This window comes from Astatotilapia calliptera, chromosome 15 (genome assembly GCF_964374335.1).
Source record: "Astatotilapia calliptera chromosome 15, fAstCal68.1, whole genome shotgun sequence".
NCBI lineage: Eukaryota > Metazoa > Chordata > Actinopteri > Cichliformes > Cichlidae > Astatotilapia > Astatotilapia calliptera.
Window position 1 is genome coordinate 4,931,048 of NC_137436.1, and position 27,605 is coordinate 4,958,652.

The window sequence follows — 27,605 nt, forward strand, 5'->3', positions numbered from 1 at the left end:
CTTGCGGTAATTTTGCCACTCAATGCGATCCTGTTGTTTTGAATCCCTGTCAAAGGTTAGCATTAGAGAGGATGCTTCCACAAGCACAAAATTAAGCACCGGGCGTCCTCCCATTCACAGGACTGAGCAAACAAGCTGTTTATTGTTCTTGACACCAGTGTGTTATGCGAGCTCAGCACGAGACCAAAAACACTGCCGCTGACGTCACTGGGAGTCAGCTGTGAGCAGCGTGCTGCTAGCCGGACATCATGGTGAGCCTCTGTGGTGTTTTCGCGTTTAGTAAGGCATAATTAGGGCAGCTGCTAATTCTCTGTGGTGTAATTAGCTGTCATGTGTTTTTTTTTAAGAATTCCCTGTTCAAGTTTTAATATTATTTTATGATTCCGCAGTGCCGTCTGCTTGGCATTAGCTTGTTCTCAAACTTCACTGGCTAGCTTTCTGCAACACTTCAGTCATGCGAGTTATCCGATAGCTGGCGAAAACTAATACAACAGGGATGTTAAATAAGAGTCAGCGCTGTTAACTTTCAGCCTAACTTCAGTTATCAGTCGTACGCAGGGTAGTGTTAACAAGTAAGATAAGAAAACTGGAAAGTTGGGATAACGTTATCGCTACATGTTCAAACGAAAGACAGTAAATGTTAATGTAGGCTATTTAAAACATTAGCGGCCATCACACATGCACGTTATTACTTTTGTTTGCTAGCTTAACCAGCCTAATTGATACCCTTCCAAATTGAATTTGGTTTCTTGAAACACTGATGTGCTGTGTGTAGCAAGCCAGTAAATATTAATATGGACTATATACACTTACCGGCCACTTCACTTACTAGTACCGGATTGGACTCCCTTTTGTCTTTAGATCTGCCTTAATTCTTCATGGCGTGGATTCATCAAGGTGCTGGAAACATTCCTAATAGATGTTTGTACATATTGACATGACATCATCCCACTGTTGCGGTTCCTGTTCCACCACATCCTAAATGTGCTTTATTAAATTGAAGTCTGGTGAGTGTGAAAGCCGTTTGAGTACAGGGAACTCACTGTCTTGGCATGTTCAAGAAACCAGATGAGTACACTGTGGTCACAAAGGAGTGGGTTTAGTCAGTGACAATACTAAGGTAGGCTGTGGTGTTTAAATGATGCTGGTTTGGTGCAAAGGTGCCCCCACACCATTCTTTGGTTGTTTCATGTCTGATTCTTGGTGAGTCTGTGTGAGATGTTGCTTCAGTTTTCCACTCTTGACTGACAGGAGTGGCATCTGGTGTGGTCTTCTCCTGCTGTTGCCCGTCTGCTTGAAGGTTTGATGAGTTGTAACGAGTGGGCATTTGAGTTGACTGTTGCCTTCCTATCAGCTCCAAGCAGTTTGGCAATTCTCTGACATTTTTGTCCGGAGAACTGCCATTCATTGGATATTTCCTCTTATTCGGATCATTCTCTGTAACTCTTAAATATGATCATATGGGAAAATACCAGTAGACAGACAGACAGACACACACACATTCATTTGTATGCTCCTCTTACAATCTGAAATTGCATATAACATTCTATACATTTGTCTTTCCTGTTTTATTTTTTATCACAATTTCAGGACAACTTTAAAACAAAAATGAGTTTTGGATTATTTTTTAGCCTTTATTCCCATTGAAGTGTAACATCAAAAACCAAGTTTTGATTGCAAATGATTACACCAAATTTGCAAGCACACTGGTTGTGATGTTTAATCTATGCAGATTGGTCTGATTTTTTTTTTCCCCCATGTTCAGAGCAGATATTGAGACTACAAATAAAAATTGCCTCACCCTGTTTTTTTGAAAGACTCACAGACGAGCATTTCTTTTTACTGTGTTCATTTTGGTAACTTGCTCCAAATCATAGCACATGTACAATCGCTGAAATTAAAAAGTGAAATTTGCATTTAGAAGAACATTTCTGATGTTAAATATCTGTTAAATTTCTTTGCAATCATTGCGACATTGTCTCAGCAGTGTTTCTAATAGGAGCACTTGACTTGAGTTTTTAAGGTTTCATAATTGTGCACTTCTGTAAAAAGATGTTGAGACTTGCTCCAGTTGCCAGGCATGTATCGATTGAACATCAAGATCAAAGTCAACCAATTTAAGTTCAACAGGGTGAAATTTTTATGTTTCTTAAATGTTCTGCTGGAGTTGACTAAGCAGGTAAGGAAGTTGAGATATATTATCTCTGGGGTTGGTTGAAAGGTATGATGGGGTGTGGTCAAACACAGTAGGTGTAAATCACTTAATTGCTTCCTACCACTCTGTAGCTTGTCACGCTGTAATTTAACATCTCCCAGTACTAGCCAGGAGCAGTTCTGGAGCACTTCAAAACAATTTAAGCTCTGTTTGTTTTTCATCCTCCAGAATGAAGATGAAGCCTGCCGTGCCACTTCTCCTCCTGGCCCTGCTCGCTGTCACAGGGCTGAGCCAAGCCCAACTCGGGAACTCTTTCCTGGATTTCTCCTGGATCCTTCCCAGTCTCAGTCGGCCGGCGAACCACAGCCGCATCTTCTACGCGGTGATGTTTGATGCAGGGAGCACGGGGACACGCATTCATGTCTACACCTTCATCCAGAGCGACTCAGGTAATACAGGCCAGAGGTGTCTCTTTAAGCCTGTTCTCTTCCCTATATTTACTTATTTCCTTAGGTTAGCGGCGTTATGTGCTCAATACAGAAACAGTGACATGTAATGAATGCAGGCTGCCTGCAGAAAGCCTAGCATAAATATTCTAAGGGTTTTTCTCACAACGTAAAGAGTAGCAGGGAGACCTCTGGTGCTGTACAAAAAAAACTGAAGTGCTGTGCAGCTTAAGTAGCACGCTTCAGGTGAACTGAAGTGAATATCTATACTTGCAGTTCTTTTAAATCCATAAATGCTCACTTCAAGGTGCGTAGGTAATTCCATTAATAATCCTTTTTGGTCAGATTTAAGTCGGAGTGTCTCATCTTAAACATGGCTATATGTACACTAAGCAGATTTATACCTCCCTAAATTAATTTAAGAGGTTCTATATGTGACGTGGGTGGCTCTTGTGTCTTTCAGAGCAGCTCCCCATGTTGGACAATGAGATGTTTCATTCCATAAAGCCTGGCTTGTCGGCATATGTCGACGTCCCTGAAACGGTGAGTTCAGCGTTTCCTCTGATCAGTTGCATTGAGTTGGAGGGTGCACTCATTCAGACATTCCTGCTGCCAGAAATGAAAGTGAGAAATGCAAAATGACAAACAAGTCAGGCCCAGCTGACATAACACTAAGTGTCATCTCAGCTCTCAGCAGTCACTCAGTAGACTTTTCGGCTGCTCTGCGGTGATTGTTGTTTCTGTTTAAAAGGCTGGACAAACAGTGAGGATGCTGTTAAAGGTAGCCAAGAGGACGGTGCCTCGTGTGGAGTGGAAGAGAACTCCTTTGGTCCTCAGAGCCACAGCTGGACTTCGGCTGCTGCCCACACAGAAAGCTCAGGCTCTTCTGGACCAGGTAAGAGTGCACTGTCTCGTACTGAGACCTTATTGAGAGGCCTGAGACGGCAATTACACAATACAAGCATTGTGTAGAGTGCAGTTCTTTATCATATGGGAGTTGTTTGGCGCTACAATGTCTGACACCATCGTGAAAAAAACAACAACCCCACAACCTATTATCCAACAAAGCAGCAGGGAGAAAAGGAAAGTGCTGTGGCAGGTATTACAGAGACAGGAGGGGAAGTATTGTTATCAGAGAGCAGGAGATTAGTGTGGAAGGCTCTTGTGGAGGGGATAAGATAGTAATGGATAGCCCTGGGGCACCTTGAATGATAAATGATACTTTATTAATCCCCCCCAAGGGAAATAATTAATCCCTTCAAGCGGAGGGCACCTCTGGATGAGCTACCATTACACTAGATAACATTAAGGCCATCTCACTGTTGCTTTCCTTTGCTCCTAGTTGCACTTAAATCTCCCTTTCTCTCGCCCGTCTCTCCCTCTTTTCCTCAGGTTCAACACGTGTTTGACGAATCTCCTTTTTTGGTGTCAGACGACGGCGTCAGCATAATGAACGGCAAAAATGAAGGTAACGTCTGCCCACCCTCTGCCCCGACAAGCAACACATCCGTCAGATATCACGGCAGCTGTTGTCCTCTCTGAGGTGTTTTGCAGGTGGCATCAGTGATCTGTCTGCCCGCTTTTAGCGTGCTGTGCAGTTTCTGTAAAGAATCGTTGTTTACTGCAGGCATGAACCTAAATTGCTGAAGATTACAGCAGTGTTTTGTGATGACACTTAAGAAAACGAAATGGCATATTACCACAAAGATGAGTCAGTAATTATGCGGTGCAAAAATACTATTGTCTGTTGTGCCGTTGTGTAATTGATTAGTCAGCGTTTCAGCCTCGTTTATAGGACTACATGCCTTTTATATATGCAAAATTAGTTTCTTAAATGGTCTTTGTTTTCACCTGAAATGACAGGTTTCTGTTTTCTTACTTTTCTTTTGTGCTAATTTTGTAAATGTAGGACTCCTGGCTTGGATATCGCTGAACTTTCTAACAGGCAAGTACACTGCATTAAACAGTAAAATATTTGTACCTCTTTTTCGTACTTTATATCCAGGTTTAACTTTGTATCTAAAGGTGCCGTCGCGTTATCACACCTCATGTTCACAAATAGAGGCTAAATGTGTCCGACTATGAATTTCCTGCCTACAGGAGTGCTCTGATCTTTATCAGATAGGATCCAGCGATTTTATACTTTGGCTTGTACATGTTTGCCAAATAGGCCTTTTGAAGATAACATCGCAGGTGTAACTGATTCGGTCCTTTGTGTTGTGGTTTCTGGATTAAAGTGTGACTTTTTTTTTAGGTCACCTGAAAGCGCGAAGCAAGAAGACAGTGGGAATATTGGATCTGGGAGGAGGATCAACGCAAATCACTTTCCTGCCCAAACTGAGGGTCAGTTGTTTGAACACTTGAGAGAAATCTGTCTGATCTCTAACCTTTGGTGATAGTAACCCTCTGTGCTCTCTGTATTCCACTGTAGAAAACCACTGAAAGTGCTCCTGCTGCTGACTACACTGCTAAGTTTGATGTCTTAAACTCAACATTTGAATTGTACACTCATAGGTAACTGTTTCAGAAACGACTGTATGCTTCATGAGACATAATACAGTCCATTTTAATTCAGTGTGAATGAATAAGAAATTGCTTCTTGATTTCACATCAAGATCATTTCCATATTTTCCTTTTTCACATTTAAAATTAGCCTCAAGTTCTGACACTGACTCTGTGACTTCACTCGGATCTGTATTTAATTAGGAAAACGTCTAGTATCTGTTTAGTCATTAGGATGTGTATTATAGGCAAACACCACTTGTTTGCCTTCTTTTGAGGATGACTTATTTGTCACATGCACAGTCTGTTTCTGCTTGGTTTTCTAAGTGTGTAACAATTCTTCAACTTCATGCAGCTATCTTGGAAATGGACTGATGGCGGCACGGTTGGCCACACTGGGAGCTCTGGGTGCAGAAGGTACTGTGCTGTACATGAACTAAATGTGTTTCTTTGCCATTATTCATGTCAGTGTCATCATTGCACGTCACTGATGGATACTGAGAAGAAGGTGGGTCAGTTCAAATGGTTTCTTTTTTAGATTTTCCAAATCTCGAGAAGGAAAAGTAAAGAAAGATATTTTTGTGAGATGTAGTTTTCTGTTATAAATGATTCTGGCCCTGAGATACACTGAGATGAATCACTGAAGTGCTTCAGAGAAAATTGTGTTAGTGACTGCCTGAGTTTTTTTTTTTTTTTTTTGAGTCATTCTATGACCACGGTAACCTTTGTGTGAAGCTGTTGAACCAGTCACGAGTTTAAACAAGTGGTGTCTGCGCTGTCACAGGGTTGGAGTGGCAGGTTTTTAAAAGTTCCTGTCTGCCAAAGAAGTTCAGGGATGAATGGAGCTTTGGAGGTCTAACCTATCAAGTGAGCGGGGACCCAGATGGTATGATCCCATTTACTTATAACAAGCTGTAAGCAGATGAAACCCAAAGCTAAGGTTTGCAAGGAAGAACTCAAAAAATGTCCATTGATTTTTTTTTTCTTGGGTTTTACAAAAGATCTTATCTGTTACCAGATGCGAGCAAAATGCATAATACGAAATTTAAATATTAGCAGCAATATGAGCAAAAATATGAGGGCATACTTGGATTACTTGAATGAACATAAGATGCTGACTTTATTCTGCCGTCTCTGTTTTTCTTTCCCCTCCAGGTTACACAGGATACAAGCTTTGTTATCAGGAAGTACTTAAGGTGGTGAAGGGGATTATTCATCAGCCGTACGAGCTTGAAGACTCCAATGTTTTTTATGCATTCTCCTATTACTTTGACAGAGCTGTGGATGCGGGCCTTATCGGTTAGTGAACACACACACACCCCCTTGTACACACCTTATATAATTATACAGACCCAGTAGGGTGTCATTACCCATTCCAGCACTAGACATAGGCAGGGAAATGTGAGTCACTTGCACCTGTCTCAGGGGATTTGATGAGCTATAGGTGTGTAGGTATTAAAGAAATTGCTATTCTCTGCCAGTCCAAGCTGAAAGGCCACAAGCTCTATTACTAGTATTATGGAAATGTACATGTAGACCTGTTCTTGTAATGAATGGTGTAGCATTTTTAAATGTGAGTAAGATGACCTCAGTCACCTCCGTTGCAGATGAGGTCCACGGAGGGATGCTGGAGGTCAGAGACTTCAAGAAGAGAGCCAAGGAGGGTGAGATGGGCGAAGGAATGCATCATTACTATGACAGATCTGCAGCTCCCTGTACTTGAGACACAGTGTGCATCTCAATGGAGCTCATTTCTATCTGAAATCTTGCCCTCATCCACAGCAGAATACAGATGACTGATTATTCCTAACACCTAACAGCCCTTATTTATCCTTTTCTCTGCTTAGTGTGCAATAAGATGACCAAGTACCCTCCCATCCACCCTTTCCTGTGTATGGACATGACTTACATCACTTGTCTACTGAAGGATGGGTTTGGCTTTAAAGAGAACACAGTTTTGCAGGTGAGGCAGCATTGTGTAATAAAATTAACAGGGTTCTGGCCTTGGTTATAAGAATGCAAACGAAGCAGTACACCCAATGCAACAATTTTTCACAAGGCTGCGCGGCTTTATGAATTCAGCTATTTATGTTTCGAGCTGTTTAGTTCAAACTTGCAGATGAATCATAAGATGGAAACCTATCAAAAGACACAAGCAATGTTTCAAATGAAAAGGTTTAAAATAGCTCCTCACACTTCATAGCATTTTCACAGGCCTTCTTCAAAGAGGCCCTGACACATTAGTCAAAGAAGAGATGGTAATATCTCATCCTACCTTTTTATGTTTGAAAATTCACTATGTACACTGAAAACAGCAGATAAGTGTGCTACCAGAAATTGCAGGGTGAGTTGCATTTCAGAAACCCTCCCCAGGGACTGGGAACCTTTGGAGGGGCTCTGTGCATTTCCACAGTAGGGAACTGGGCCAAAAATGTTATTTTCTGATAGTTTCATGGCACTTACATTCTAAAGCATATATTAACACCCAACACCTCCACACAGCCATGCAGGAAAAATGAAGCACAGACAGATTTAGTGCGGATATAAGAAACACTGGTTGCAGCCAGTGGTACCCGTCAGCAGAGTGATAACAATATTCAATCTGCCTTTTTCGGCTGAGAGGTAAAAACTGCAGGCTTAATCTTGCTTGGGGCACCAGCTATAGGCCAGACCTTTTCAAGAAAACTACTGGGTCCAGAAATGGCATCAAAAATGATTGGGCTGCTGTAAGAAACTGACCAATGAGATTCTGTCTGCTTTGACCATTTTCTTATTTACCCAACTTTCACTATATAATGCTATCAGATGTAACACCAAAAGAAAAGTGTCTCTGCACTAGTATTGCATCAGTGGAAATGAGATAAAAGACCTTCAGCTCTGACGCACAGAGGAAGCCAGTGTAACCTGCAGGTTGTAAAAACAGTGGTTGCTTTTATATCTGTCAGCGGGATAACCTTCCCAGTCTCTGAGGGCCTTTAGACTGCAGAGGAAACACAAGCAACCGATGATTTGAAGGGATCTGTGGACTCCTTGGAAAAAAAAAAATTGTAAAAAGTTGGGAGTACTTTGAGTAGAAACTTGTCTGTGTCAATTCTCTTTTAATAAAACAAAGGAAAAGAGGCACTTTTACACAAAAAATTCCATTACCTTTTTTATTTCAGTAAATACAAAAATCCTTTGAGTGATTTGGTGGGTTTTTTTTTTTTTTCCATCCTTAGCTAACCAAGAAAGTGAATAACGTGGAGGCTAGCTGGGCACTGGGTGCTACATTGGATCACTTCCACTACCTGAAGATTCACTGAGAAGTGAGGAGCGTACACTGACAACGAGAAGCTGATTTTAGGTGGCGCTCACTAACCACACTCAAGTAATGTGCACTACCTTATCTAAGAGCAGCAGACAGCTGGTGTTGGTTTTATAAGGGCAGAACTAACCTCATGAGTAATTCTTAATTTCTTTTAAAAAGCAATTATTCTCAAGTGTTAATATATTGAGCTATATATGAGCAATGCATTGCCCCACTCGGAGAACAAGTGAAGCACAAGAGGCTGAATGAAACATTTTACCAATAACACACTCTGTTAATGCACCTCTGGGGATTAGTGGATATAGAATTTATTCGAGATAGATGTTTTCTATTTTACTAAGTCTGATAAACAGAGAGGCCTGGCTTGTTAAGTCATGTAATACCAGCATTTACATGCAGCATTTGATTAACTGCTTGAGTGGTTTTTAATGTTAAGTGTTTCGTTATTAGTCAAAAGAATAATGGCTATAATGGGTGTCTGGTACATTTAAATTTAACTTATCAGCCGTTGAGGTTTTGGGGTACTTGTTTTTCATTAACAACCATCACTGCATTTCAGTGTCTACAATGATGAAGCACATAAGCATTCCTGGTCATTATAGTTTCATAAACTAGCAAAACCCGTCTCAGTATTTCTTTGGGAGTCTTTGTTCTCAAAAACACGAGGAAAAAAAAATGTTTGTACAAACTTTGCCATTTCACGCTTATTAAAATAAAATCATCACTGGTTGCTAATTACAAATATCTACAAGGGTCTACAGGTCTGAAAGTCATCTTTTTACAGATACATATCTATATGTAGTCCACTGTGGCAGTCAGCCCAGTGCTGCTGCAACACGCAGTGTGCGATGTTTGTTGTGAAGGTGGACTACAGCAGAGCAACTACATCTTCTCCATATGCATGGCCCTCCGTTGTCATGGTCACCAGTTCATGCGGTTGAGAGAGAACTACCACAGAGTCTGCAGAGCCTACACAAACACAAAGGAAAGTTCAAAGAGGATGTTATTCACCCTGTATGTATTTAAAATAACATGAAGGTGCAGACATTGTAAAATCAAACCAAGCACTTTCAGCCTTTGTGCTGATGAAGCCGTTCTTGAATTTCTGCAATACATACAAGTTGTATGCAGCTGGGATGTTTCCAGGCTTCCCAGCCACACGTCTGAACTACATCACCTGGCTCTTCAGTGTTCAAATAATTTTAATTTTATTTATATCGCACCAAATCACAACAACAGTCACCTCAAGGCACGTTATATAGTAAGATAAAGAGCCTTCAGTAATAGAAAAACCCAAAAATCAGACCGTGAGAATGGAAAACTCCCTTTTAGTAAAGAGAGTTAAAAAAAAACAAACAACCCCACAAGTAGAACCAGACTCAGGGAGGGGGGAGTCATCTGTTGTGACTGGCTGGGGATCAGGGGAGAGAGACCGGACAAATAAAGAGATCCAGAGATGAATAAGAACTAATGATTAAATGTAGGATGTGTATAAACATAGAGTGAAAAAGAAACAGTGCATTATGTGAAGCCCCCAGGAGCCTCGACCTATTGCAAAGGTCACCTGATCCAGACGTAACTATAAGGTTTATCAAAAATAGTGTTAAGTTTGATCTTTAAAGCAGAGAGTCTGTCTGTCTCATAAATTCAAGCTCCTTCCACAGAAGGATGGAACAAGCTCTTATATTTTGGATAAACAGTTGAAAGTTATGGTTGGCACTGACACTTTGGTCATTGCTTATGTGAACTATGTCATCAACACAGTCCCATAACCATTTACACAGGCGCTTGAATCGCAGTCTTTTCTTGTTTACCAAGTAAAAAAAAAATACTGGCAGCCACCAGTGCAATAACTGCTTGAGTTATCGCGCTCAGATGATTTTCTGAAAGCTTAACCTCTGACCTTGATCTTGAGGTCAAGGTCATTAAACTTCATACTCGTCCAAGAGTTGTGGTAGATGCACCCATGGTATGAATTTTAGAATCCCATGTCGCCTTGTTCTTGAGTAATCGTGTCCACATCGCCCACCTGTGCTGCGGGGTGATGACAATACCGCATCAGCATTTTATGGCTGATTGGTTAAAAATACAAAACCTTGAGAGGTGGGCGAACACTCAAAACAAAAATAATATGCAAGCAGCAGTGCTACACTAGTGAATTTATTATTACCAGCATGAGGTTATCAATGTTATTTACAAATTTGTTTTTAATCTTATTTATTTAACAGGTACAATGCAAAGAGTGCCAGCTGAACTGCTGGAAACAGCCTAAATGTGAAATTTCAGAGACATGAAAACTCGAGCAAACACAAGTCTACACAGCCTGAGTGTAGCCGCCGTTATCAAAAGACTCATTCCCTGAAAAACACTTAATGGGACATTAGTGACACCACAAGTTGACTCAGCATCCCTGACATTAACAGAACATTATGAGCTTCACCAAATGAGAGTTTACTGCAGGGCTACAGCATTGTCAGATGTGTTAGGTGTTTTTTAAATCCACTCTTTATGAACTGCCTTTTTTTCCTGTCATACTTGTTCAAACGCCTACCTGGTGATCTCAGCATGGCATGGTGGAGATTCATGGGTTCCACAGTTGTTGTCATGGTGACCATATTGTCTCCATTCTCACCGTCTGCCTCCAGCAGGCTGCTTTGTGTCAGAGCCTCTCCTGTCAGTTGCACACAGACATCAAACTTTTTGTTTTTCCCAAACCTCAACACAAGAGAGAGCACATTTAGAGTAATCCGTCATCTTTATAGAAACCAGGACTCAACCTGCAGCCTCGGTGTGATCACCACAGGCCAGTGCTGGTTAGAAAATGATGCTCTGAAGTTAAAAAATAATTGATAAAAACTGGAATCTAGATTTCTAGAATGCGTTCTGTATAAATGTTGATTTTTGTTTGCTTATTCTAGTTATTCACAATCAATTTAATAATTAATCCAGTACCTCTTGTCATGTATAAATAACAGAAACTACCAGGCTGTTGTGCAACTGCATCTTCCTTTGCACTGCTTTTACAAAAGACTGGCCTCTTTGGGGAGGCTGACCCGAATAAATCTGCTGTTTATAATTAGAGCTTTGGCAGCGTTTCCTCTGCGGTGATTCAGCTGCTGTGCTTCCCTGCTGCTACAGAGATGTGACAAGGAGGCAAATGTGCTGTCTGCTGTCATTGTTTCATGCTAAAAATGAATTTAAGCTTATTTTGTTCAATTGTTCCAGATGCTGGAATGTGAAAAGCTCAATGAACGATCCTTTTAATCTGAAAGGTACTGAAAATGATACCGAGAATAGAGACAGGAGTGACTGTGTAAATTTGCCTCAGCTGTATTGGAAGATTAACCGTATATATTCACTCAATTATCTCAGCAGGTGAATGCATTTCAATAAAGCAAGATGATGTTATTTTAACTTGGTGATTAAAGACTTCTTAGAGGATCTGACCCCATCACAAAAAGCCCAACAGGCTTCGTTTTTTTTTTCCCCTGCAGCAGCGTTTTGCTGTCTCTGCTTTTTCTTTTTTTGAAGCTATGTGCATTCTAAAACAATTCAGCTACTGGGCCTGAAGAATAAAAATGTGAATGATACATTTTTAAGTGCTAGAAGTCATTAACAATTCAAGAAATGTTCCTAAATGTAAATTAAAGCAACACCATCTCTATGCAGACTTTAAAATGTATGGGCAGCTTGAAGCTACATAATCCAAGGATTAGCATATCCACCCACCACACTGGGTGGGTGGGTGGGTGTGTGTGTGTGTGTGTGAGTGAGTAAGACAGACAAAGGGAGAAAGACCTGTTTCTCTGCTTTCACTACTGAGTCCTTCCTCTCCGTGTCTCTTCCTCATGTGGACGTTTCTGCTGCCCGACTGAGAAAAAGTCTTCCCACAGATCCCACACACATGAGGCTTCTCACCTGGGAAGTACGCACACAGACACCAAGCAAAACTTTATTCTTCTTCTGAACTGCTGCAGGACGCCGTCTACAAGGCGCACTACTTTACACTTTATCTGTAGCTTACTAATTACAAAGGAGCGCACTGCTGCGCAGCTGTGAACTTGTCCCACTCACCAGAATGCACGAGCATGTGTTTTCGTAGACTGGAATACTCTGCAAAGGATCGCCCACAGCCATCTGCTTCACACAGAAAAGGCTTCTCTCCTGAAAGCAGCCACCCACCACAAATATACATATTGTTTACCTCCGCATTACAAAGCCCCAATTAAACTCTTATTTTTGCAGAAAGTATCAGATGCGGATGCGTTCAAAGGGATGCGTTGAATGGCCCCGACGCACTGGAAATTACAATAAACTGCAGCTTTGTTGTTGTCGTTTCTGAAAGCCGCGATGACCAAAATAACCCAGATAAGTCAGCTACGGCTCATTCTTCCAGATATACAGGCGGAAACTAAGCACAGGTCACCTAACTGACTGTGGAGCACGCCATCAGAAACCTTAATGCCACCCTAAATAAAATATGACAGAGTAGTGTTACTGATTGCAGCAGTAAAATGGAGGGGCCAGTGCTGCTGACTCTTCAAATCTCCAGCATTAACTCTGCCAAGGAAGCATTAAATGAGCAGAGTCAAATGGCCTTAGTTAGCTATTGCTTCCAGGACATTTGGGCTTTTAAATGCAGGGGTCCGTCCTGCTTTCCCCACCTGTGTGTGTGCGTCTGTGGTTCTTCAAGTTTCCAGCAGTGGTGAACCTCTTGCCACAGTTCGTCTCCTTGCAAATGAAGGGCTTCTCGCCGTTGTGAGTCCTCATGTGAACCTGCAGCCTCTGCAGCACGTAGAAACTCTTCCCGCAGCCTTCTGCGCCGCACCTGAACATCCGGTCATTCCTGCGAGCCGAGATAAGATGACAAACAAACCTCGACGTCTCTCGTGCACATGCTTCGTTGGTTAAAGCCCGCCACGAGGTCAGACGGGGTAGCCTCAAACAGATCTGCTACGCTGGTATTAACAGAGCTCCTGCCATACAGCTGGAGAAACTCCTGTTGCACAGCAGTGCTTTCTGCTCCCTGCACAGTCTTTCTGCCTCCCCAACAAATAAAGCAGGAACCTTTTCCTGAGCTGCCATTACTCCTTTCATTGTGGCTGTAAAACACCTGTGCAGTTTAAAGCCAACACCTCCAGCTTACATTTTACAACTGCTGAACAAACCTAGTGCCTTTTGTACTTGAAAAACATCACACAGAATATCTTGAAGATCGAGCTCACCCTGCCCTTGAGGGTACTTCAGGAGGGCAGAACGTGTCTGGAGAGCAGCCTGTTACACATCTTACACCAAATCTTATACTAGAACATGAAGATTAAAGTTGCAGGAACCAAAGACATTCAGGAGGACTTGATTGCTCACCATTACAACTTAAAAATGACACTAATTTCTGGCATTACACAGCTCAACAAATAACCAAGATACCATGATACACACAAATTTGTTCTTTTCTGCACTTTTGTTGCATATTGGGCTCTAGCTTACAGAGTATGACTTTGTGGTGTCTACATTAGCTGCTTGTATCTATACTTTACAGACATTACAGGCATGTAATTTTCTATTAACACATTTCACAGTTGGTGCACGCGTTCCTGTGTGTAATGAAATGTGTACATCAACAACGCTGTATTATTTTCTAATTTGAAAAATGCGTCCACATTATCAGAATTTGCACACTTGAGCAACATCCCCTATGCTTGAACCACTGCTGGACAAGGCACAATCCCCCCGTGCTGTCTGTGCGATGCGTTACCTGTGTGTTTTGAGGTGATATTTGAAATGAGCGGGCCAGGTGAACGTCTTGCAGCAGCCCTCAAACGAGCAGCGCATCTGCTTGGAGAGGGGGCGGCTCGTTCTGGCAGAAAGGTCTCGTTTGTCTCCGTCTGCTATCAGACTGTGTGTGTGGTCACCTAGGCAACCGGAAGAGGAAAGTGAGCGAGGTGATGCAGTAAACAATCCAGCAGCGAGAGTGTCCCCGGCCTCTGGAGCATACCTCTATAAAAGCTAATCACTGGTTACTGACTGAGACTTGCAACCAAAACAAAACTCAGAGATGAATGAAATCAGTCCCATTTAACCCGACCACACTCCACGCTTATCTGCTACAGTTTAGTTTGTGCTGGTGTCTGCTGTAAAGCACCTGTAACTGATATCCTGCTGCTGAAAGAAACTAATCTAATCTGATGGAAGTTAGATTTAGATGCAGTAGGTTCAGAGCCCCTGTGCTGCCTTCCTGCATCACAAACCTCCACTACACTCAGTGATTTTGCACTTCTCCCCTCCCAAGTGAGTACTGTGGATCAAACTACCCCCATATGTCTGATAAACCCCCCGCTTGACTTTGACTTCTGCCCAGGAGACAGCTGGAGAAACTCCTGTTGCTATCAGCCTCAAAGATCCGAGGACATGCGCTAGCCAGCTGTCCCTGATCCTGAGTCACATTTACAGCCAGAATCTGAAGCAGAAGAAGAAACCAGTGCTGTGCAACACGCTGCCTGCTTCCTGTACTGATCAATTAGCAGCTTAAAGACCCTGGCATTAGGTGATGAAGGTGCCAAAGCAATTAATCTTGCTGAGGATCTGTCAATCCAAAGAAGGGGAGGGTGGCCTTGAAGGGCTTGTTTCACACGGCTGAATTACTAGCTGCTCTAGCTGCTCTTGATACAAATACAACAAAGTCAAAGATAACTGTGCTGAAAAATATCAGCTGTATTAAAAGAGTGTATCTGAACCTAAACTGGACTATGTGAAAACCTGTAAGTAAAGAAGAATGCACAGAGTAACATAACCACTTTTAAGAGACAAATTGCAGATTTTAAGACACTTGACAGCTTTTCCATTTTACCTGAAAATCTATTTTCAACACACACAAAAAAAACAGCACAAACAATAATGCCTTCTAGTTACCACTTGATTTGTTTGTGCACATCATCACAAACATGTCAAATAAATCCCAGTCAGGTCAAGATGGGAGGAAACAAACCCGGGGCTGGGCAGAGATATGAAGTAAACTTCTTACACTCCCATATCACTTTTCAACATGGACCTCCAGCTGCAATTCGACTCAGAAGTGGGGGGTTCAAAGATCAGAGATGTAGCTAGGAGTCATGGAGCCTTAAATGTCATGGGTAAATGCTTTATCTAACAGGCAGCCTGTGGAGGCAACTTAAAATGGTTTGCGATGTAGTCCTGACTCCTGGTGCGGGTCAGCAGCACTGTGGAGCGTCTGTTTCAGATCAGAGCAGAGGCTTTACAGTAAGATAAGATAAACGTGTGGACAGACGCCGCTAAATAAGCAACAGGTCGAGACGCAATGCGGGAGAGGACGGTAAACAAGTCGACGATCAAAGGAGTTTGAGTTTGCGAGACCCGGGCGAGTGTTTAATAGCCATTTAGAGATTTTTCTAAGTGTAGCGTCGGCATTACTTTCAAATAGATGGTAGAAAGTTGAAAAGAAGAGGGGAAACATGAGGCTACAGCCAGCAGCTGTTGTCACACTGGATTCTGTGACCGCTGAGACTCAAAGGCCACCACAGCCTTTTTTTATTACAGCTTAATGAATGCTGTATTGAAAAGGAGTTGATGAATATACAGTAACAGGTTTTGGTTAACAGCTATTAAACAATTTCCTGGCTATAACCGCACTTGCTGGCAGATTTACACTTTGGTTTCTGAACAAGGTTCAACAAATAAGATATAATCTGTGAAGCATCGAGCCTCTGTCCCTCCCACTTCTTCTCTTTGTGCACATCTAAGTGGCTCCTGTTCTTCGCTTATATTTACTGTGCAGACATGAGTGATATTGATTTACTTATATAACTCTTGGCAATAAAGCAAACACAATATTTCAGAACCATCAGCTAATTTTATTTTCTGCAATATAACATCTTCCTAATGGCTTGATCGCATGTGTGTCCCCAGGCCTGACCTCCTGCCACCCCACATTTTTACTAAATCATCAGCGACATAAAATAACCACGGGAGCTGGATTCTGATCACTGCTTCGTTATATTGTGACATTTACAGCTCTACTAAATATCTGCCGTCGCACTTGTACATCAGTCAAAGACAAAGCTACAAATTCCTTTTGATTGGGAGACTCGAGACGAGAATTTTGGGACCCAGTTTTAGTCAGAGCTGATTACACCACGTTTTCATCTCTTCACTGACCTCATTTCTCTTCTGTCTTTGATGCCTGCTACCAAAATATACGCCGCTTCCTCTACACAGCCGTTACTTCTTGGTTTTTTCCCCCCAGTTTTATTCTCAAACTTGATATTAAATCCCAAATAGCTGCCTACAGAGCACACACCACTAGCAGCGCTCACATCCAATGAGTGTTGTTTTAATATTGTTTCAAAAAGAGCATATTTGACATAACTTTAAGGTGTATAAGATCCCTGGAAGAATTCTTTACCGTTCGTGACACTTGCAGCTCTGGCGTCCTGGCTGGCCTTGGCATCCTTCGCTAGCTGAGCCCGTGTGGCGGCGATCAAGCTGTCATGTGCCAGCTCTTGTACCCGCAGATACCAGGGAGCGCTGCCATCTATTCCGTAGTCCCCCGATGGGACCCCCTCATCTTCATCATCCCCGGCGCCATCTGCGGCGAAGATCAGGGACTCTGAGGAGGCTGTAATGCCTGACGGGGGGGAAAAAAGAAAAAGGTCAGGATGAGAGTAACTGAAATAGAAGACAGCTGCAGTATATCTCTGAGGCGCTCTAGGTCACTTCTATTTATTTATTATTGTTCTTCCAATGCTGCTCTATTCTAAGCAAGCGGGAGGAAGTTTTCAACAGACACCCAAATAGAAATATAAGAAAACATGACAATCCTTTCTTCAGGGACTGAGTACATTTAATAAACAAGTAATTCTGTCCAGTGAAACGTCTCTCCATCACGTCTCACTGAATCACAGACAGAACACAGCGCGCTGCACAAAAGGTGTATGTGAGGAGACCAAAATTAATTTTTTGACTCTCTTGCCAAGGCCTGATGAACCAAGAGAATGTGCTTGCCAAGGCTCATTTCTTCAAGCCAAAATATTTTTTCTTTTTTGAATGGAAATGTGTCACCCCATTTCTTTTTGGCGCTGTGTGTGGAATTTGGAAGACAGAAAGTGCAGACACAAGACGGGATTTAGACTTTTTATATGAAACTTTGCTTGTCAGTTAACAGTAATATTACTTTTTTTTTTTATATAGAAAGCAAATGTTAGAAGATACACACTGATTGGACACTTTATTAGGTACACCTTGTTGGACCAACTTTTTGATTCAGATCTGTCTTAATTCTTCATGGCACAGATTCATTAAATCGTTGGAAACGTTCCTCAGAGATTTTGGTCCATATTGACATGACAGCATCGCACAGCTTCTGCAGATTACAATTCTCCTGTTCGACCACATCCCAGCGATGCTCTGCTGGTTTGAGAGATGGTGACTGTGGAGGTCATTCGAGTACAGTGAACTCATCGTCAGGTTCAAGAAAGCTGTTTGAGATGATCTGAGCTTTGTGACACGGTGCGTTATCCTCCTGGAATCAGATGATGGCTACACTGTGGTCATAAAGGGATGGACATGATTAGCAACAATACTCAGGCGGGCTGTGGAGCTTAAATGATACTTAAATAGTACTAAGGGGCTAAAAGTGCGCCAAGAAAATATCCCCCACTCCATTACACCAGCACTACTAGCCTGAACCACTGTTACAAGGCAGGATGGACACATGCTTTCATGTTATTTTCTCCAAATTCTCACCCTACCATTTGAATGTCGCTGCAGAAATCAAGACTCATATGACCAAGCAACACTTTTCTAATCTTCTATTGTCTAATTTTGGTAAGGCTGTGTGAACTGCAAACTTGTTTTCCTGTTCTTAGCTGACAAGCGTGATACCTAGTGCGGTCTTCTGCTGCTGTAGCCCATCTGATTCAAGGTTCAACAGGTTTTGCTTTCAGAGATGCTCTTCTGCTCTTGGCTGCAGCGAGTGGTTATTTAAGCTATTGATACCTTCCTATCTGCTTGAAGCAGTCTGGACATTCTTCTCTGACCTTTGACATCAACAAGGCATTTTCACCCAGAGAATTCCTGCTTGCTGGATATTTTCAGACCATTCTCTATAGAGATCGAAAATGTTACGTCAAAACCGCAAAGGATTGTAGGTACGAGTGGCAAGCGGTACTAGCGCACGCAGGCTTTCACAAGAAAACAGTCACACAGCAATAAAAAGAAACAAAGAATGGCAAGAAGCTGTTGTATTATTAACTGCAATAGCCGGTCACATGACAGCCACGGGAAGCCGACGGGTAAAGAGATCGTTTTTTATCGGATTCTGTAGTGGAAGAAAAATTGTTCAAGCCATGTTTCCGAAGTAACAAAGAGCCAACGGATGGCCTGGATTGCAGCCATTCGAAGACCAAATATGACGTTTCAGAACACTGCAGCTCACATGTTAGTCTGCTCCAAGCATTTCCACAAAGGCAAGTCTTCTGTTGCAGTTATTACGTAATTTATCGTAACATAATTGTTGATGTAGGTTACAAATAAGTCTATATTGATTTGAATTTAATTTGTTGTGCTATGCTGCTTTGTTCACTGTGGCTTTGCGGGCTAATGTTTGTTGTGCTTTGTAGGAAAACCAGCCTACAAAATGCTGGAATGTGATCCAGACTGGGCCCCCTCTATCAACCTGGGTCAGACCGAGTGTAAAGCTGCTACCACAGCGAGATTTGATCGGTTAAGAGAGAGAGAGCGAGATCAAAACAGCCACGAAAAGTCTGCATATATGTGTCCAAGTGTTGTATTGAAGGAATCAAGTGATGAATAACTGTTTTCCAGTATGTTGTTTTGATCTGGTTATTTTTTATTATTTTTTTTGCATTGTTGATTTGTTTTTCACTGAAGCAGCTAATAAAGCACGATGGAATACAATTTTGCCTCTTTCTTATAAGACTCTATAATAGAATGAAACAATAATGCCAGTTATAAATAAAGACAATCAATTGAATGAATTAAGAAACACTTGTTTTGTATCTATTGGATCTGAAAATGTTGTGAAATGACAAATAGATTGCGTTGGCCTGTACAGGAGATAAAGAAAAAACAAAATTACAACAGTAAAAAAGTAAACTGGACCTGGGCTTGTTGCAGGGATCTGAAGTTACTAAACATTTTGTGAGTGTTGCACTCACACTTAGGACCATATAATTATAAATATGTGCATGATGAAAGTTGGGCAGCACGCTAACGTCTTTAGTCCACTCTGTATTAGAGATGGACCGATCCGATATTACGTATCGGTATCGGTCCGATACTGACCTAAATTACTGGATCGGATATCGGAGAAAAATAAAAAATGTAATCCGATCCATTAAATATCACGAAAGCACCTCACAAAACTTGCAACACGCCGTAACTCACCTCAGAACGTTAGCACGTCGGAGCAGTATGCATCACGTGATAGAGCGGCTGTGGCATGCGGGACAGCATTTGGAGCTTCGCTAGCAACCCGGCATTTCATCTCCGACAAAGTTATCCCCGAGAGAAGTAAAGCAAGTGTGTAAGTCCATCTCTGAATGTTTGTAAAGCATTCCTGCGTTAAGCTTAACAAACGATATATGGAGCGACTGCCTCTTCTTGCTGCTACTTCAATCATGAAACTGCTTAACGATCAGCTGATCGGCTTTTCTGTCGCGAGTCCGTGTCTCTAGTTTGCTTTTGGCCCACTTTGCACCAGAAAGAGGAAACCAGCGGCTGAACAACAGCAGCACGTTTAAGCTTGATCAGCTGTTGTTAGAATGTATTTAATATTACTTTCTACTCGAGGATCTTTTTCTACGTAGCTGACCTGGTAACTGTGCAGGGGCGGATCTAGCAAAGTTTAGCCAGGGGGGCCGATAGGGCATTAACAGAGAAAAGGGGGCACAAAGACATACTTTTCTTTCTTATTCTCATTTAAAATGTCGAGCTTTTAATAAATAATTATCTGACACCCAAAGTTTTAATTTGATGTAAAATGAATAGAAGTCAATTACTGTATATAGTAACTATTAAGTCTAATATATATACCCTAGTAAGCTATAGTACTTTTTCCTTTGGGAAGGTACCATCTGTGCAGTCTGCAATTTTGTTGAAGAAAGATGTTGAATCTATTTAATATTTCTTGAAAAATAATTGATTTCTGTGCATTTTTTTTTTCACACTGCATCAAATTAAGGTTGATTACGTCGATTAAGCATCATGAGGTGGAGCGTGAGGGGTGGTTCCCTATTTTTTATTTATTTATTTTTGTTGTTGCTGGGAGTTTGAACCCTATTAGTTAGGTTGCTTAATATTTATGCTAAGTACTCTTTAAAATACCAGAATAGGGAGGATGGTGTAGGTTTAAGTTTATTAGATTGATCAGTATTGCTGAACTATGAAATATTTTTTTTTGCATACAGGTATAACAGAATAGCTTTAGTGTAGTTGTTGTTTTAAACTTGAGTATGAACTTATACAAAATGCAGCAAGATATTTAAAAAAAAAACAGTTTTGTTGATTAAAAAACACTATATCGGATTCATATCGGTATCGGCAGATATCCAAATTTATGATATCGGTATCGGTATCGGACATAAAAAAGTGGTATCGTGCCATCTCTACTCTGTATGCTCGTATGGGTCTGACGCTTTCACTCCTTTGATTTTTTGCTTGTGCTTTTTTTTTTGCCTTTTCGTCAAGTCTGTCTTTGTACGGACCTGCCGTGTTCTCGTTTTGTACATAACTGTTTTTGGGGCAAATAAAATGCAAGTATGGATTAATGCAGAATTAATGGTTACCGGTGCTGGAAATGCTAGTGTTTGATGCAGTGTTTTGATTTTGCTGCCACTCGTACCTACAATGCAACGCGCGAAAGTCACGTAGTCTGTCGATCTCAATACACACTAGAGAAGGTTTTGTGGGAAAAATCCCAGCAAATCAGCAGGTTCTGAAATACTGAGATCAGCCTGGCTGGCACTAACAACCATGCCACATTCAAAGTTGCTTATCCTTTATTCTCCATTCTGTTGCTCTGTTTGAACACCAGCAGGTCGTCTTGATCATGTCCACATGCCCAAATGCACTGAGGTACTGCCATGTGATTGGATGATTAAATATTTGTGTTAACAAGCAGTAGAACAGGTGTTCCTAACAAAGTGGCCAGTGAGTGTAGAACCAAAGGATTAACGTTACTTTGCTGGCCTGCAAAGGAAGAAATCGTGAGTCACAAAAATAAATTCAAGCATTTGAACTAAAGAACATGGATGCCAAGTGTGGCAAAAACATAATTCAGACTTTGGCAGAGACAAACGACGTCCCTTTAATGTTCGTTTACCTTTTGCAAGGTTCAGCAGGACATAGGAAGTGTTGTCTGACTGCTGTAAGTCATGGAGGATGGGCGGGGGGCTTGAAGCCCGTGGGTGAGAGTGCGTCTGGACTACTAATGAGCTTTGCTCTGACACGCCTCCAAACTCTGTCAGGGAGGGGGAACTCTCAGGCTCGTGGCTTAGGCCTCCATCTGGGGGAGGAAATCAGTTATTGTGTCAAATTGAAAACACATTTACTGTAAAGTAATATCAAACAGTAAATAATCAGTGAGCTGTTTACGCAGATATGACAAGTGCACTGTACTGATTTAATAGCACGAATATAAACTAGCAGACATGAACATACTATAAAAAAGGCACATCTCAAATACTGATTTAAAATAACTAAATGTATTCAGTGTGTGTATGAGACTTCAAGAAGGCACAAAATAGAACTTGATAAGCAACACTGAATGCAAATATAGCCTTCATTTACAATCAGTGCTGTCTGCTCTTTTAGATCTGCCCCTCTTATTCAAAGTAGATTAATAAAAAATAGAAATAAATCGTAGACACATTGTGTCACAAAGAATATCTGTCCTTCCAAATTGAAGCATCTCTAGCAAGCGCTTTTCTTTCTTTTCGTAGAGATGATTTACCGTCTTTTTCAACAGTCGTGGAAGGCTTTCCAGGTTTCAAATATAGACGGTTAAATGCACCAGTGCAAATCTGAAGGGATAGAGATATTATGAAAACAATCAGAATGCTGTGAAGAACTGTTCTTATTGCCAAGGGTCTTCTAAATGCTTATTTTCATGTGACAAAAATTTTAATTAGCAACAAATTTCATGTATTTCATGTATTTCAGACCCAGCAACACGCTCAGACAAAAACTGGTTCACCCGAAAGACAAAACGCCAAAACACAGACTTAACAATGTGGTGTATGCTGTACAGTGCAGCGAGGAATGCTCAGACCTCTACATTGGAGAGACACAAACAGCCACTTCACAAGCGCATGGCACAACACAGAAGAGCCACCTCCACAGGACAAGACTCAGCAGTCCATCTGCATCTTAAGGATAAAGGTCACTCTTTCGAGGATGCCAATGTTCACATTTTGGACAGAGAGGACAGATGGTTTGAAAGAGGAGTGAAAGAAGCCATCTATGCCCACTGTGAGCGACCATCTTTGAACAGAGGCGGGGGTTTACGACACCAACTCTCTGCCATCTATAATCCAGTTTTGAGATCCCTTCCCAGACGCCTTAACGCCCACTCACATCCTTGGCCATCTGACCTCAGGAATTCGCATGATAAGGTGGGGCCAGGTTTCACAATGAACACACCCGAAACTCTGGCTGATTGGGACCCACGCCCAGTTTCACACCTTGGCTCAGGCAATTAGAGGATCATCAGGGGGTCCTTTTGTCCCTCTGTGGGGGGTCACTCCCACTAGGTTTATATCTGGGACTCTCCACCATTTGACCTTAGAACTGAAGAAGCTTCTCGGATGAGAGGTGAAACGTCTTCAAGCAACTTAAAGAAGTCCAGACGCTTTTCTTTGCAAGCTCCTTTGACTACGATGACCTGGATGACTGAGAACCTTCACAGACAACAAATTTCATGTTTTCTCACAAACTAGTGCATTTGAATTTAACAATGTGGCACACGTATTTATGTGACTATTCCACACACAAAGGCCGGCTGTAGCTAGTGCCACTCATATACACTTGTATATGATTCAGTCAGTGCTCAGCGCCGCAACCATCACTCACTACAGATAATTACACCTACATTTTCTTTCTAAATGACACAGACAGGAAATGGCAGAGATTGTTGGTTAGGTATCTTTTGTCTTCTATTCTTCTTCATCATTATCATCATCATCATCTTCTATTAAAGAACAAGAATCTATGATTAAAGCTGTGATTGGTGTATCAGTTTAACAGAAATTGTGCAGGTACATGTATCAATGTTGGTGTGAATATACACTGCTAAAAAAACATAATATAAAAACAAAATAACACTTGGAAAACACATCAGTGGAGGGAAAAAAAATGCTGGATATCTATACTGGTGTTGACTGGGTAATGTGTCAAGCGGTCAAGGCGATGGACTAAAAATCCATTGGGATCTCCCCGCACAGGTTCGAATCCTGTCGACAATGGTCAGCTATTTTTTTTTTAGTGCAGGGATAGCTCAGTAGGTAGCAGGGTCACCCCATGATCGGAAGGTCGGGAATTTGAATCCACTGAACAGCTACCCTGAGGTACCGTCCCCACACACTGCTCCCCGGGCGCCTGATCAGTGGCTCACCACTGCTTCACTGAGTGAATGGTTAAATGCAGAGAGAGTAATTTCCCCACAGGGATCAATAAAGTATACATTATTATTATTATTATTATCATTATCATTATTGTTATTATTATGTGCTTGTATGTATGCCTGACAACGTTGGGGTATGCTCCCAATGAGATGACAGGATGTGTCTTGGGGGAGACCTCAAGACACATTAGGACCAGGGCATCACTGAGCTTTAGGACAGTCTGAGGTGAAACCAGAGGTATTCTATTGGATTTTGGTCCAGTTAAAGGAATGAGACTGCCTGCATATCTTCACCACATAAAGCCAGGCATTGTTGTGCACCAGGAGGATCTCAGGACCCACTGCACTAGCATAGGGCCTGAAAATCCAATGATTTCATCCCAATACCTAATGGCAGTCAGGGTGTCATTGGCTAAGCTCTAGAGGTCTGTGTGTCCTTCCAGAGACATGTTAATGATATATCAATGGTGCCAGGCAGTGAGCACAGGGCCTACTAGAGCAAATAAGGCCCTCAGGCCACCCTCATGAAGTCTGTTTCTGATTGTCTGGTCAGAGACATTCACACCAGTGGCCTGCTGGAGGTCAATTTGTAGCTCTGGCAGTACTCATCCTGTTCCTTCCACAAAGGAGCAGATACCAATCCTGCTGATGGGTTAGGGACCTTCTACGCCTGTCCAGCTTTCCTAGAGTAAACGCCTGCCTCCATAACAAGGTACGGCTCTGGTAGTAATATTACTAGACAATGAAAAAAAACCCAAAACGATTGGATGTAGTAATGAAAGATGTGGCACGAATATCACTACTCTGCCCAATAGTGGACAAGACAACAGAAGTGAGCATGTGCTCACCTGTGAGCTCCAGCGGGGTGCACAGGGAGCTCTCAGCAGGGGCCAGCAGAGGCAGGCAGCAGTGTTTGGACTCCGAGTCCTCCAGACCCTGCACCAATGGGATGGACGCGTTCTGCACAAACTGCACCAGCAGCTGAGTGATGGGGAAGGAGAAGAGGCACAGCATGGAAAAAAAGATGAACCTCGTGTGTTATTTAACAGATCTCTGCACCACAAAGTGGTCTCCCTTCGGAGGGCGAAAATGATGGCAAGCTTACCTCTGGTTTGGAGTCAAGCTCATCAGAAAGCATGGGTCACCCTGTGTGGAACCTGCAAGGCGAAATAACACCACTGAGCTAATAAACGAAAATACTCGTCAGTATAAGTGGCTCGAGCACAATGACAATAATACACACCTCAAATGTGACCTGGTGAACGGCAGAATCTGTCAGTCATAAGCTCGGGCTGCAGGTCATCTTCCAGTCAAATCCATGGTACGAGCTCTGCGGTCAACAACAAGACAAAGCTGTCAGGTAAACCTCCGGAGGTTTTTGGTAAACACAAAGAGCCACTGTATGCTCGGCAACTGCAGCTAAGTGTAGCCAAACCTCAATAAAATCCATCTAAACTGTTCTGGATAAAAACAGGCATATGGCACACTGCCTGTTTACCTAGCTAGCATAGCTAGCACCTAGCCACCGGAGCTATTTTCCCAAATGATGGATCCCCGCTGACGACACACTAGACAGCTATACAATTCCGTTAATTCTCCGGTGATATTAAACAGTTTACCTTGCAATAGATGTGTATGCAGGACACAGCGTAAGAGTAACTTAATGTATATTTATCTCCAAAGAGCAGGTTTGGGCTACGGAGGCTCAGATACATCAATTTTAAGACACTTCCGCGTTTTCAGTAAGAACCATTCTGTGTCATCGACGCCATCTAGCGGTAGAGATGTGTAATTGAATGTAAAAACTGACCTCTCAGTCAGTTCAATAGCTTATTGGCTTCCTTGTTCCCTTTTACAAATAAATATATCAGAGGTAAAAAGCTTAAGTTGAACGGTTTGGAGTAAAAGTTAGAGGGCCGTGGATATGTGCAGAGGAAGAATACTGGGTATGCTGGACAAAGGATGTTGAAGATAGAGCTGCCAGGCAAGAGGAAAAGAGGAAGATCAAGTAGTGAAGGAAGACATGGAGAGGTATGGTGTGATAGAGCAGGATGCTATAGGGATAGGGTGAGATGGAGAATGTTGACCCGTGAAGACTGCAGCTGAATGACGAAGATTCCCTGGTGGTGACATGCAGTACATTTTACATAAAAATAAATAAGATATTAGCATACAGTTAGTTTTAGACTACCGTGGAGCAAGTATTAATGGCAACAGGGTCTACAGGATCTAAAGCTTGAAAAAAAGTGACTGTTTTACTGGGATATACTGATCACATTTGTTTGGCACTGGATTATTAACATTTAAAAACAGTGTTCATGTTCATTACATATCAAGTAAAAAGGCCACCTTTAAAAGAAGTAGGTGTAAAGCCTGAGTTCCAACTAAAATTAAAGAAACTACAGCTACCCTCTGTTCGTGTCTTATTTTTATGTCATGAAAGCAGAGATTTATTTTTAACCACTTCCTTTTTCCACACTCAGCTCTTGTGATGAGAGAGGTGTGCTGAAAGAAACGCAACACGTTTCATTGTTTCTAATCTTGTTTCCAGCTGAGATTATACAATTCAATGTTTTCCTCACTATGTGACCTCTGAGTGCTGTTTTAAATGTCAACCAAGCAGCACTACCATTCAAATGGACATGTTTAATTGTAGAAAGGAAAAAAAGAAAGAAACCACAGCAGCTTCTTTGGAAAGACATTTATTACACAAACAATGAGTCTCTAACTTAAAATGTACAAAAAAAGAGCCCTAAAGCATGTAACATCAAACCTTTTCAGTCTTAGTTTATAAGATCTTTGAATGATATAGCTGAAGTGTTTTATAACAAGTTACTTATAACAAGTCTCATGTCCTCAGAGGTTTTAAGACGTAAAACTCAAAAATTTCCCACTTTGGAAAGTATCATGAGGACTTCAACAACTTCCTCTATTTACATTTTATAAAGGAAAAAAAAAGACAGCGAGCTAGGCACATTACATTCAGTCTGCATGATCCTAAAAATATATATTTGAGCTGATGTTTAAATATATTTTTGTCCATCGTTGTTGCTGGTGTACTACTGAAACTGAAACCAGCATCTTTAAAGTGACAAGGCAGACTGAAATGCACTGAGGAACCAAAGCTGCCAGTACTCAACTCAAAATCCAGTGTTACCAAACTGTACTGCTCTACAAGCTGACCGTTTAACAAAGAAAAAAAAACTGCAGTCACACAACATGATCAGGAACACAGCATGTGGCATACACACTAGTATCATCAGAAACATAAATAGTCCATTACATAAGCACATCTGCACAAAAAGGAACTTCATCCACACAAAGAAACCTGGACAGCGACATGATAATGGCAACGATTACGCACGAGCAGGTAGCAACAAGTACATGTAAAGAAAGCACAGAGCGTTTTTGTGCTATTTTCAGTCGAAAGTTCAGTGACCTTTTCATACGTGATTTATTCCACTGGCAGTGAACCAGCCTCAAAACAGCTAGAACTTCAGAAGAAGGCCGTCCCGACATTTTTAAGATTTTTTTCTTTCT

General features: G+C 41.8%; 2 protein-coding genes across 7 annotated transcripts; one reads left to right on the forward strand and one right to left on the reverse strand.

The window, feature by feature from the left end:
• Window positions 1-118: 118 nt before the first annotated feature.
• On the forward strand, window positions 119-22,811 carry entpd5b (ectonucleoside triphosphate diphosphohydrolase 5b). 4 transcript variants are annotated; one of them, XM_080290076.1, is made up of 15 exons: window positions 143-251; window positions 862-1,007; window positions 2,384-2,604; window positions 3,065-3,144; window positions 3,353-3,496; window positions 3,994-4,069; window positions 4,511-4,546; window positions 4,856-4,944; window positions 5,033-5,115; window positions 5,459-5,520; window positions 5,888-5,989; window positions 6,259-6,402; window positions 6,711-6,767; window positions 6,951-7,066; window positions 22,607-22,811. In XM_080290076.1, exons 3-15 carry the CDS (start codon window positions 2,385-2,387, stop codon window positions 22,670-22,672), a joined length of 1,275 nt encoding a protein of 424 aa, XP_080146202.1. In that variant the 5' UTR covers window positions 143-251; window positions 862-1,007; window position 2,384; the 3' UTR covers window positions 22,673-22,811. The 4 variants fall into 4 exon arrangements, with proteins under 4 accessions (XP_025998946.1, XP_080146202.1, XP_080146203.1 ...); XM_080290077.1 differs by lacking the exon at window positions 22,607-22,811 and adding an exon at window positions 8,049-8,197 and having other exon boundaries at window positions 150-251; XM_080290075.1 differs by lacking the exon at window positions 22,607-22,811 and adding an exon at window positions 8,322-9,166 and having other exon boundaries at window positions 155-251.
• Window positions 8,242-25,836, reverse strand: znf410 (zinc finger protein 410). Of its 3 annotated transcripts, XR_013901969.1 has the most exons (14): window positions 25,685-25,826; window positions 25,309-25,395; window positions 25,171-25,222; window positions 24,914-25,046; window positions 22,398-22,467; window positions 21,768-21,950; window positions 16,830-17,051; window positions 14,166-14,322; window positions 13,075-13,256; window positions 12,485-12,574; window positions 12,209-12,328; window positions 10,962-11,081; window positions 10,314-10,444; window positions 9,240-9,379 (listed from the first exon to the last, which is right to left on the reverse strand). XR_013901969.1 is itself a non-coding variant. In XM_026143158.2 (13 exons), exons 3-13 carry the CDS (start codon window positions 25,191-25,193, stop codon window positions 9,279-9,281), a joined length of 1,401 nt encoding a protein of 466 aa, XP_025998943.2. In that variant the 5' UTR covers window positions 25,194-25,222; window positions 25,309-25,395; window positions 25,685-25,826; the 3' UTR covers window positions 8,242-9,278. The 3 variants fall into 3 exon arrangements, 2 of the variants coding, with proteins under 2 accessions (XP_025998943.2, XP_025998945.1); XM_026143158.2 differs by lacking the exon at window positions 10,314-10,444 and having other exon boundaries at window positions 8,242-9,379; XM_026143160.2 differs by lacking the exons at window positions 10,314-10,444; window positions 22,398-22,467 and having other exon boundaries at window positions 8,242-9,379; window positions 25,685-25,836.
• Between the last annotated feature and the right edge of the window lie 1,769 nt (window positions 25,837-27,605).

What these genes read in the sequence shown, in the direction of transcription:
- entpd5b (XM_026143161.2), top strand. Translation starts at nt 2,385, where the DNA reads ATGAAGATGAAGCCTGCCGTGCCACTTCTCCTCCTGGCCCTGCTCGCT. An exon ending in TTTGAATTGTACACTCATAG is followed by an intron (nt 5,116 to 5,458) that starts GTAACTGTTTCA and finishes AACTTCATGCAG; the next exon opens with CTATCTTGGAAATGGACTGA. An exon ending in CAAGAAGAGAGCCAAGGAGG is followed by an intron (nt 6,768 to 6,950) that starts GTGAGATGGGCG and finishes TTCTCTGCTTAG; the next exon opens with TGTGCAATAAGATGACCAAG.
- znf410 (XM_026143158.2), bottom strand. Translation starts at nt 25,193, where the DNA reads ATGAGCTTGACTCCAAACCAGAG. An exon ending in CACCCCGCTGGAGCTCACAG is followed by an intron (nt 22,468 to 24,913) that starts GTGAGCACATGC and finishes CTATCCCTTCAG; the next exon opens with ATTTGCACTGGTGCATTTAA. An exon ending in ACACATGCTCGTGCATTCTG is followed by an intron (nt 12,329 to 12,484) that starts GTGAGTGGGACA and finishes CGTACTTCCCAG; the next exon opens with GTGAGAAGCCTCATGTGTGT.